General features: G+C 43.1%; 1 protein-coding gene across 12 annotated transcripts in view; it reads right to left on the bottom strand.

Moving 5' to 3' along the window:
• Positions 1–7,282: 7,282 nt before the first annotated feature.
• The window catches only part of ANKS1B (ankyrin repeat and sterile alpha motif domain containing 1B), a 746,995-nt gene continuing 742,367 nt past the window's right edge, over positions 7,283–11,910 (bottom strand). For 9 of the 12 annotated variants that reach the window (XM_073327431.1, XM_073327429.1, XM_073327435.1 and 6 more), the window contains one exon: positions 7,283–9,131. In XM_073327431.1, the coding sequence (XP_073183532.1) occupies positions 9,021–9,131 (111 nt within the window). In that variant the 3' untranslated portion in view covers positions 7,283–9,020. The remainder of the gene's footprint in view (positions 9,132–11,910) is intronic. The other 3 variants (XM_073327436.1, XM_073327427.1, XM_073327434.1) reach the window with 1 other exon arrangement.

The raw sequence follows: 11,910 nt of genomic DNA, 5'->3' as shown, positions 1-11,910 counted from the left end.
CACTATATTAATTTCTCAAACAGAAGCAAAACAACTATGTTCTTTCCTCTGCTCTAAAACTAGTGAAAAGAGTGACTGGATAAAGCTCATTTAGCTGGTTTTGGAGGGGTCAGCTGTCAAACTGCTGCTGTGACTCAATAGCTGGTTACTGGAAGCAATAAGTTTATTGAGGCAAATCTTCAGGGTACAATGTTCTTCCTTTCAAAGTTACATGTTGTGGTGGGCGGCAAGATAGAAATCTCTGCTAGAGCTTCTAATGTCATTGACTATCACAGTACTCAAAGAAAGATGCTCTCAGGGGATGGCTGCTGGAGACAGATGCAAACTGATTGGCTTATGGAAGCCACTAAAAAGGCCTTTAACTCTTTGCTAACTTATTACATAGTCTGGCCAGGAAATTTTAATTTGGCTTGGGAAATGTTTTAAACATAAGTCAAAAATTTGCAAACTTATGATCATGTCATCTCTTTCCACAGCAATACCTATTGAAGGGAACAAAACTTGCAAACTCTTGTCAGGGTAGGATTTCCTCCTTTGTACCCCTGGAGTGTACAGGGGCTTCGGTTTTTTAAACCCACGGATATCCTAGGAGTTGTGGAGTTCCACAGACTTGGCAAAGCTGCCTGTGCCACATATGTGCCTCCTGTTAAATCCTTTGCCACTGGCCCCAACATCCCTGCAAAGGGTGGTTCATATTTCCGAATGGGTCACTCAACTATCCTGGTGGAGGAATCAATGCTGTGAGGAGATGCTACTGCAGAGTTGCTATTGCACTTCAGACTTGATACGATAGAAATGGGTGTAGACTTTATTTTTCAGTAGGAACAAAGAATTTAGAGAAAAAGGATTCTAAAAACACACTACTTTTGTTTTAAGAAGGTTAGCTGATCAGTGTGTGGCACTGGCCACAGCTTCTGAAGGGAAGAACAGCAGGTGCCTGAACTCAGTCAGACCTACTGGGTAAAGGTGGTTGATACACAGGTTACAACAGCCTCTGGCCCAGTTTAGGAGTGGGAGAATTGTGAAATTCTATCCCAGGATAGGTCAATACCTAAAGCCTGAGAGGATGCATTCAGAAACCACAGAGGGCAGAGGTGAAGCTAGTCCTGTAATCATGACAGTGGTGCGCTCCAGACTGGTGAATTTCCAGTAAGGGACAGCAGCAGTAAAAACAAAATCATTGCTTGTTTTGCTGTAGGAACAAAGCTTTTATTCTTGTGTGCTCTCAGTGGTTTTCAACCTCTGGTCTGCAGACCCCTGGAAAAAGGAAGGTTGAAAAAATTGAGGGGAAGTTTTCTTTTCAGAGCTCTAAAAAGATGACACCGAGACAAGAAACTGTTTCCACCCCCCTCTCCCACACACGTGGATGGCATTTCAGCAGCTGAGGCACTCTGGGGTAACAAATGGTATGAAAGGTCATTCAAATGTGATCAAAATCAAGTGCCACTAGAGATAAGGACCAGGAAAATATCAACACATTAAGCAAAGTCTGATGTTACAGTAGCCTCTGTGTCAACCCAAAGGAAATTGTTCTTAATTTAGAGTTAAGGCTGCCCAAATGCATTTCCTATCAGTATAATCACTGGGTGGAAAAAAAAATAATCAGCAGTTACAACAGCATTGCCATTCACCCCAATCTCTGCTCAGACGCCATAGTCCCCAGACACAATCCAGCATTCCAGTACAAACTCTCTACAATTCTGATACAGAACCATTCACACATCTGATTCCTGATAGGCCCCCTCAAACACAAAACCATACCTCCAACCACAGCCAGATTAATACTCCCGATAAAAATGATATTAAAATAGAAATAAGGGTGAGAGTACATAACAATAATTTGGGGTAATAATACATTCTAGGGTTGTCTCATAACAATGAATTTCCTAGGTTTAAGTTTGAACATAGATTCAAACATGCTAAGGTATGGTAAAACACAGGACAACCAAACAGCCTTAAATCTGCAATGTAGTGTGGTAAGTCAGACACACATGGTTATTGCATAAGGCACTGTAGTGTTCATAGTTTCAGAAATTTAACTGGATTAAGCTGGTTTTAAAAAACAATTTCTTCTCCTCATGGTGTCACTACAGGACAGAGTTAAGATTGTTTATGTGCCCTTACTATGCATTTCTATGTTCTAGCATTTTTTGGATTTCTTTTGATATTAACCTTAACCCTGAATTTCCAGGGTTTATAATGTTGTTTGGGGATGATTACAACATCTCTGTAATGTATTTTACTTCGTTACCGATGTGCCCTTTCTCTATTCTTAACGTTTTTTTGTCTCGGAATTTTTTTGTCTTTTTTTAAAAAGATTTTAAAATGTCAAAAATACATAAATACTGGACAAGAAACCCCAGGAGACTCTTATTGTGTAATATTTTGACTGTTGATACATCATCGCTTCAATCTTAACTTTTAGGGTCAGATTCACCTCCATGCTTTGGCTGCACAGCTGTAATGCAAACTAGCCATGCTGGCCAGTTACCCTGGTGTCTCCATATTATTTTACAAGCAGATGTGCCGGTGGTGTTAAAGGCTATTGTGTGTTAACTGTACATGAAAAAGAGTCCCTCAGTTACACCTGTGAAATTGCCTCATCAGTGTAAGTTCTCACCCCTACATGAGTTCAGCACATAATCCAAAAGGGAAGTTACAAGCCATATAATCAGTGTCACTATGCCGCCACCATGAGTCAATGTGACACGACAGAAACAGCTACAGGCATGGCTGAGAGCTCCTTTGTTTAGAATATCATCGGGTTGAATCATCCCTGGGGTTGGTGATCTGTTACCATCTGATGTTTAAATCTCAGCCATTTTTTGGCTTTTTTATATTTTACAAATTAAAGCCTGGTGTGTTGTATGGGTGTCATCTAGTACAAAAGGGAGTTCACAATTTGACCCAGACCCATCCTATTGTCACAGGTTCACCTTCACTTACCTCTTTAAACTGCCCTCTCCTGCTTTCCACTTTCTGTCCAGGCTCTGGCTACTTTCTGCAAATAATGACAAAAATCCAGCATGACCTTCCCTTCCCTACAGTCACAGACTGATGGGCATGGCCACTGCTGCTGAGCTGTGGGAGCTAATGTAGAGGGGTGCTGCTGTGCAACACTGTGGCTCAGTGGGAGCTGCAGCCTGTGTCCCCTAGTTGTTGGGTTTGCAGGCATACTGGGTCACTCCCTACCTTCAGTGTAACACTGGCTCTTCTAGCCTCTAGGCTAGGTCAGTGACCTAGTCCCAAAGCCCCAGGCTAGACTCTACAAAGCCTGACTGAGGGGTTGCAACACTCAGCATTGCAATGGCTAACTTTCAGGTGCTTAAAAAAAGTCATTGACCAGCAATGGAATCCACAAAGCCTGACAGCGTCCTGAGACTCCCTATACAAAAAATGAGGGGAGAGCGGTGATGAAGAATGCAATCCACAAAAGCCAGCATGGTAGCCAGCTCACCACCTGAGATGCCAATGAGAGGGATGTGTCCTTATTCCCTCCCTTTGCACAGTTAGGCACCTTAGTCCAAGCTGTAGGGAGGGACCTCGCTCTGCTTGCTATCCCTAGCCAGGAACCCCTCTACTGGAAACAGGCAACTTGGGGGGAGGAGGGGCTACATTGTTTCTTGTGAGAAGGACTTAAATGTGCCTGCCTCGTGCCACACAAAATGGCTGCAGAAGGCAGGGGTGACTTTATGCCTTTCAGTCCAGAGGTTGATGGGATGTAGGAGACACAGGTTCATTTCTCATAAAAACATAAGAGCGGCCATACTCAGTCAGACCAATGTTTAATCTAGCCCGGTAACCTGTCTTCTGACAGTGGCCAGTGCCAAGTGCCCCAGAGGGAATGACCAGAACAGGCAATCATTAAGTGATCTATCCTCAGCCGTCCAGCCCCAGCTTCTGGCACTCCAGGCCTAGGGACACCTAGAGCATGGGGTTGCATCCCTGACCGTCTTGGCTAATAACCATTGATGGACCTATTCTCCAATAATTTACCTAATTTCCTTTTAACCCCATTATAGTTTTGGCCTTGGCAATGAGGTCCACAGGGTGACTGCATTGTGTGAATAAGGTCTTCCTTTTTTGTTTGTTTTAAACCTTCTGCCTATAATTTCATTGGGTGACCCTTGGTTCATGTGTTATGTGAAGGAGTAAATAACTTTCTCCACGCCACACCAGTCATGATTGTATAGACCTCTATTATATTCTGACCATTTATTCCTATCTTTTGTTTTCTCTCTTTTAACCAGTGACTGCTGTATGAGCGGATCTTCCCACCTATCCCATGACAGAGATTGTGGTCCATTCTATATTTCTCAGTAGGATTTGGCTTCCAATGTTCAAAGGATGTCTTTTTGCCTCCAACTGCTTCTTTTATTCTGTTTAGCTACAGTGGTATTTTTTTTGGTCCTTTTACTATGTTTTTTAATGTGGGGTATATATTTAATGTGCACCTCTTGTTTAAAAATGTGTCCATGCAGCTTGCAGGCACTTCACTTTTCTGACTTCTAATTTCTGTTTAACTCGCTTCCTAATTTTTGTGTAATTCCCCTTCCTGAGGTTAAATGTTACTTGGGTAGACTTCTTTGGTGTCCCCCAGGGCATTACATTTAATTACATTATGGTCATTATTACCAATAGAGCAGGTCAGCTCTATTCACCTCTTAGAACACATGGTGTGCTCCACTTAGGCCTAAACTAAGAATTCTCTTCTCTTGTGGGCTCCAGGACTAGCTAGTCCAAGCAGCAGTCATTTATGGTGTCCTGAAACTTTAGCTCTGCATCCTGTCCTGAGGTGACATGTACCCAGTCAATATCACGAGAGTTGAAATCCCCCATTATTTTGAAATTTCTATTTTTATAATCTCTCTAATCTCCTGGAGCATTTCCCAATAATTTCCCTCCTCTACTAAAGGGAGAGAGAGGATTTGAACAGGGGTTGCCCATCTCTCAAGAGTGTGCTCTGTCCATTGAGCTGTGGGCTATTCAGCGGTGGGCTTGTTTCAAACTCTCTTGCTGAAGCTGTTCCACTTTGTATAAATAATTAGAGTTGTTGGAGCAGGGGAACTGGATCCTGGGTTTTTCACCTACCAGCTGGGTGCCCTCCGCACCAGGCAAATAGACACACATGCTCTCTCTTTCTAGTCCAATGACTCTTTGGTTATTTATCCAAAATGGAACACCTTCAACAGGAGAGACAGAGGATGCCCCCTTCTCCCATCAGACTATCCTATAGTTCAGGGGTTAGAGCACTCACCTGAGAGGCTTGGAAGACCTCTGTTCAAATCTTTTCTCTGCATCAGGTAGATAGGTTCAATTCTCCCTATCTTCCACACCCCAGCTGAGGGTGCTACCAGTGAGCTAAGTTATATGGTGCGCAGGCCCACCACCTCTTTCTCATGTTTTGAATGGGACCCAATCTTGTAGGCAAGCTCTGAGCATGCCTTGTGGTTTGGGCCCCCAGGTGGAATGAGGAATGCCTGGTTCACACAACACATCGGGGCTTAGGCAGGAGGTAGGTGCTCTGATGCCTAGAGGGAGGTACCACTGCACTTGCCCAAAGGTAGAAACTTTGGCACCCAGGGAACTTTGACCCTGAAAATGTAGTTGCTGAGTTTATGCACCAACACGGTTCTAATCACACCGGCACCTAGTACCACCTAGTGGATCTGGGCCCCAGTGATCATGCCTATAACCTTCCCTCACCCAGCTCCAAACTGGCACCCTGCCTCCTTGCAAGCCTAACACCCTGCCTCCACTCCTGCCTCCCAAAGATCACTCTGTTTCTGCACCACAGCAGCTCCCTACTGTCTCAAAACTAACCCCTAGCAGCTTGTTCTGTCATTCTAGCAGCTTCCATCTGCTTGCTCCAGTCTGCCACATCCAAGTGGCTACCTCAAACCCAGTATCTCCCCTGCTTACCTCATTATGCCTGCTTCCCCCCCCCCCGGTTTTTGTCAACTCACCCAGCGCTGTATCCAAGTTACTCCTGGCAGTGCCGCCAAATCCTGAGATTCTCAGTCCCTCAAAAGTGGCCTGAGTGTGTTCCCAAACTCTCCTCTTACCTTGGGATTCTCAAAGCATGGTGGCTTTCCACACACTGTTGTTTGCTGGCTGTGGCTGCTCACCCCTCCCCATCTTCATTCTTGTGGGGGAGGGGGAACCCATGAAAGGGGCATTATCCCACAATCTTCCAGAACATCAGGCTTTTTAGAGGAAGGGCTATTGCCTTCTCACACAAGCTACAGGAGATAAGGACCAGCTGGTAACTAATGTGCCAGGTCCCAGCAGGTGGTTCTCTGTGCTCTAGTGAAGCCTTGGCAAACACGCACAAGGAACCCCTGAGCATAGGTAAACTCTGCCAAGTGGGGGCCTTCAAAGGGCTTGCTAGAAAATGCGGGGCATGGTAACACCCTTCTCCTACTTTTCCCACCCCAAACCCTGGGAGTAAGTTTTCAGGAGATATAATGTTTCCTCCAAAAATCCCTGTGAATGGGCTCATGCCCTAGAGCTACGAACTCCTGCCGTTGCCTCCTATCGTCACTTACAGAATTGAGAGAGTCACCATCATTCATTAATTGAACTTGCCTTCCTGCCTCTCTCCTAGCCTCAGACCCTACCCTCCCAGCAACCTTTTACCCACTCTGCCTTCTAGCCAGCCAGTCACCCTCCAGCGCTCAAGTCTGCCTGGCAGAAATCCAACCTCTCATCAAGCCAGCCTGGGTATCTGGCACCCACCCATCCGCCATACCTGGCACCCACCGAGCCTCCCTGATAACTGTTCACCCTGCCACCAACCAATCATGCCCGCATCCTGCTCCATCCCTTCCCAAATCCTTTTGCTTGCATCTAGACAGAACCCCCACTAAAACACTCCTCCTGCCTTGTCCCCATCCTGTATGACAGGCATCCTGGTTTTTCAGCTTGAAAATCTGGTCACCCTGTACCTCCTACATCTGCAGTCAATATGTTCCAACAACCCCCACCTCTGTGCCTCTCTCAGGGTGGGATAGCCAGTTGGTGGCTCAGCGATGTACCTGAGAACCAGTACATTTAAAAGGGTAAACCGTTTAACTAAAACTGGGCCCCTAACACAAAAATTGTGTAAACTTTAGTCAACAGAACGTGTGACCCTGTGTATGCATGCACATTTTCCCCTTGAACGCTCTGTCTGATGCAAAACCCATTGACTTCAAAAGGAGTACTTGCACTAAGTTCACTGGACTTCAGAACAGGCCCTTTATGTGCTACAAGAATAACAGAAGGATGCACAAAGCCGTAGTGACTGTACAACTTCATTTTATTTTGTGTGCTTTTATAGGATATAAATAAAATGACAAAATTACAAAATTTATAACTGGAAGCCCAAGCATATTTACATATATTTGTTGCAGTGAGGCTCTTATTTACTTTGTTCCTATACAATTTTCCTTTTGGTACCATATTTTTCAGTTATTTTTACTGTCAATTTACTACATACATATCAACAGTGAATAAGCAAAATATATACAAGGAACTATTTGTTCAAGTAAATTGAATACTGTATTAAAAGGTTTTCATTACTCAGAGCTATAGGCTTAATTAAACCATATACAATTATCAATTTTAAACCAAGTCCAGTTATCCATTTTTGGAATTCACCAATTGATGATTGTAATTGAAAAGCTCAGTTAGATATGAAATAATAATAATAAAAAAACATTAAGACAACCACACAATTTATCAATATCTCTATAATGAACTTCAAAATGATTCACAATTTGACTGGATAGAACGATATACATTAAAATGTCATTTTTCTCCTATAATGATATTTGCACTGTTATAATTCAGTTCTACATAAATATACATTATGGTATTATACAAATACTCCACAGACATTAAAAAAATTAAAACACTTGAAAGAAAATGTAAGTAAATTTCATTTCATCAAGCAAATGCTTAACCATTTTTGTTTCATGAAAACAGTTTTATTACTTTGGAATTTTTTTCTCTTTCTTTTTTTTATTTAGAAAAATGTCTGCAATAGAACTTCTTCTCTCAAACAAGCTTTCTTTGACAGAAACCTTGATAGCAAAATCTGTAGTTTTGATTATGTTCTCTAGAACCGCTGTTAAGATTTTAAAAAATACTAGTAGAATTCATGACTAAAGCAACAATAAACTGTGTAAATTGTTGTATGTGTACTGCAATGACTAGTCTGCTTCGATTCTGCTCCCATCAGATGAACCAACTAGTGCATCCACCATTGATATTTTGCTAAAGGTACAGTAGCAATTGTTTAGTCAACTTTAAAATAAACAAAATCTTTCATAGTTAATCTGACTTCATCTCCCATAAATATTTCTATGTTCTCCCATAGCATTCTTTTCCATAAAAATATCTAATACAAGACACATTTTCTGTGCATTATTCATTCCTCTTTTTAACTAATCATAAAATTCTCATCCTTTGTCACACTGTGATAGGTTATTTTTAAGAGGATCAAAGGACACTAATGATTACATATAAAACCAGCACATACAGAAATTGGGGTAACTAATTTCTTGTTATTTTATTATTATTTTAATACAATGAAGAGTAATTAATTCTTAGGAGTTCAGGGGTTTCACAAATGTTGTATTTAATAATTCTATTTCAATTAAAACCGGCCAGGATTTAAATAACCAATCAAATGCCATACTCATAGGCAGCATTAATGTTAGTTTAGAGAACTTTTTAAAAAGTAGAATCCTAAAATAAGAAATCAAAGAAAGCACTGTGGCGGAGTTACAAGAGGACTGCTTGAAAAATATTTCCTCACTCTCCTTGCAGACTGTAATTTAAAAGTCTTCACATAGTGTCATTCTCCTGTCAGTGCTGCAGGAAGAAATAATTACCAGCCTTTTTTAGTTAGTTACAAGGCCACTCTTACAGTGCAGTCTTCCTCTCTACTGGATTGAAATGTTGCCGTAAAGGAAAGGCTGTGCTGTGACTACTTGGAGTGCAAGGCACAACAAGAACCAGAGGACTGTTTTGTATCAGAAAATTGTAGTTTCATACTTGGTATTAATTCCTCTTTTGGCTTCTTGTCCAGGTTCTACAATCCATGGTAGATTGGCAAGAGTCTTTTGTTCAGATGGATCTATCTGCTTTAAAACAAATACAAATAAATTCACACACTTAACTGGATCAGCACTTTTGTACAAAACATCTCACATACTAGTTTTGCGTCTGCTGAAGAGGTCATAGAATAAATCCCATGGTTTTACCATCACAGCGAAATCTGTACAGGACCATAGCTTACTTATAACTAAGCTTTATTAACGGCTTGATCCTGAGATGTGCTCTAACCTTTTTTAATATAGAGCCAGATGACAGCACCAGTGGCCAAACATTTTTCTTTCTTAAGATAATCTTTTACAAAGCAAAGCATTCTGTCACACATCACAAAACTGCAAGTTAATTACCTTATAGTAAGTGGAGGTTCTTTGAGATGGGTGGTCCCTATCTGTAGTTCTCTGTGGGTACACATGTGCTTCATGTGCCCAGAGCTGGAGAATTTTGACAGCAACATCCATCCGTCCACGCATGCACCCTGGCTCACTTCCTACCTCCAACCAAGGAAATAAAGAGCGGGGCAAACTGACCACCTCTTTATTTCCTTCTCTACCACAAAACAGACGATCCAAAACAAAGGGGAAGGAGGGTGGATAGTGGAATACAGAAAAGTACCACACATCTCGAAGAACCTGCAGCTATTATAAGGTAAGTAACTTCTTCTTCGCATGCTCGTTCTTAAGTGTATTGCACTGTGGGCGACTGACAAGCAGTACTCAACTAGGAGGAGGTTGTGAGGCTATAGGTGGCAGAGCCGAATGAAGGACTGCCATTCCAAAAGATGCATCAGCAGAGGAGTCCTATACCAAAGCAGAGTCTCGCAAACATGTGGACAGAGCTCCACATAGCTGATTTACAGATGTTGAGTAAAGGCACCTCTTGAAGCGATGCCATAGACATTGCTTGTGCTCTTGTGGAATGAGTTCTTACCCCAGGAGGTGGGAGAAGATTAGACAGCTGATAGAGCAAAATACAGCCTGAGATCCATTTTGAGATTTTTTTTTTTTTTTATATCCTGACCCCTGACCTTCTTTTCTTCTGAGTATGTGTGTGATTTTGGGAAGTACACAGGTAAGTGAATTGTCTGGTTCAGGTGAAACTCAGAGACTACTTTGGGGTGAATTTAGGGTGTAAACATAATGAAACTTTGTCCTTATGGAATATAATGAAAGGAGGATCCGCCCTCAGCACTCCAAGCTCATCTGGCTGAGGTGATGGCTACCAGGAATGCACCCTTCATGGACATGAGAGAGACATGGAGCAAGAAGCTAATAATTCAAAAGGAGCCTTGGTGAGTACTGAGAGAACAAGGTTCAAGTCCCATTGAGAAGTATCTTTTTTTTTCTTTTTTAAAAAGGTGGAAAGGTTCTGATTAGGTTTTTCCAGAATCTGCTCGTCAGTGGGTGTGAGAAGATCGAAGAGCCCTGTGAAAGTGGAGGGCAATCTGACCTCATTCCATTAATAGCTACTCTTTGTTTGGGGTTGTTTCACCACATATGTATTCACTGAATAGTAGTTCTGTCCAGCCTGCATTTCTCCAGCTTTCTTCTCAGAGTGTGTCATGTGAGCCTGTGCCAAACACCCTTGCTGAATTCCAGGTATAATATGTCCCCAGCATTCCCCCTATTCACCAAATCAGGTACCCTGACAAAGAAGGAAATCAAGCTGGTTTGGCATGATTTGTTCTTGGTAAATCCATACTGGCTGGTGGTGATTACCTCTTCATCCTGCAGGTATTCACCAATTGGATGTTTTGTGCACTGCTCGAGTAGCTTCCTAGGTATCGAAGTCAGACTGACTGATCAATAGTTCCCTGTTAATGAACTGATCTGTGTCCAAGAGGCCATCCCCATCACCCTTGCTGGGCAGGCTCCCAGTGGATGGAGCATTCAAAAGGGAGCAGCTCAACCCAGTCGGGGCTGGCTGAGGAGGAGAGCGGTTGTGTGCAGCAGCCTCCTGCTGGGAAGCCACTGGGACTCCAAGTTGCCGGGGCTGAATCTCCTAGCTGCACCATGGGAAGCCAGTCAACTACAGGAACAGAAGGGGATGAGTTGCTGTTGCCAGTGGAGGAGCTGCCAGGGATGAAGCAGAGGGAAATTGAGAGGGATCCCACATCCAACCCTAGAAACAACACCGGAGGGACTGGGACGAGACTAGGACGCGACTCAGGGAATGTGCCTGGGGGTATTGGGACCTGAACCCGGTGTCAGGATACTTGGTTTTGAAGGGCCCTGGTTCAGAACCTGGTGGGGGAAGGGTGGGCCTTGGTTCCCCTACTCTCCCCACTCTATAACAGGGTTTAAAAGAGAACTGGATAAATTCATGGAGGCTAAGTCCATTAATGGCTATTAGCCAGGATGGATAAGGAATGGTGTCCCTAGCTTCTGTTTGTCAGAGGGTGGAGATGGATGGCAGGAGAGAGATCACTAATCATTACCTGTTAGGTTCACTCCCTCTGGGTCACCTGTCATTGATCACTGTCGGTAGACAGGATACTGGGCTGGATGGACCTTTGGTCTAACCCAGTATGGCCATTCTTCTGTTCTTATGCACTGATTGCCACCAAGTGGACCCGTAAGGAGCTCACGGATAAATCTGCTGTCTTTATGGAAAGGATACAGTCCAGAATGAGAGTAATACCTGTAGCTTCTAGGGGTGTGTGTCGTTTATGTGCTCAGACAGAAGAACGCTTCCACTTGGCTAGGCAACATTTCCCAGTGGAATCCTTCCTATTGTTAAAAAGGATGTTCTGTACAGGTTCAGAACATGATCGCTCTAAGGATGATGCCCATCCAAAAACCAGGCTCTGAG

Source organism: Lepidochelys kempii, chromosome 1 (assembly GCF_965140265.1).
Source record: "Lepidochelys kempii isolate rLepKem1 chromosome 1, rLepKem1.hap2, whole genome shotgun sequence".
Taxonomy (NCBI): Eukaryota; Metazoa; Chordata; order Testudines; family Cheloniidae; genus Lepidochelys; species Lepidochelys kempii.
The sequence above is the reverse complement of the archived record's forward strand: the minus strand, read 5'-3'. Positions and strand labels throughout refer to the sequence as shown.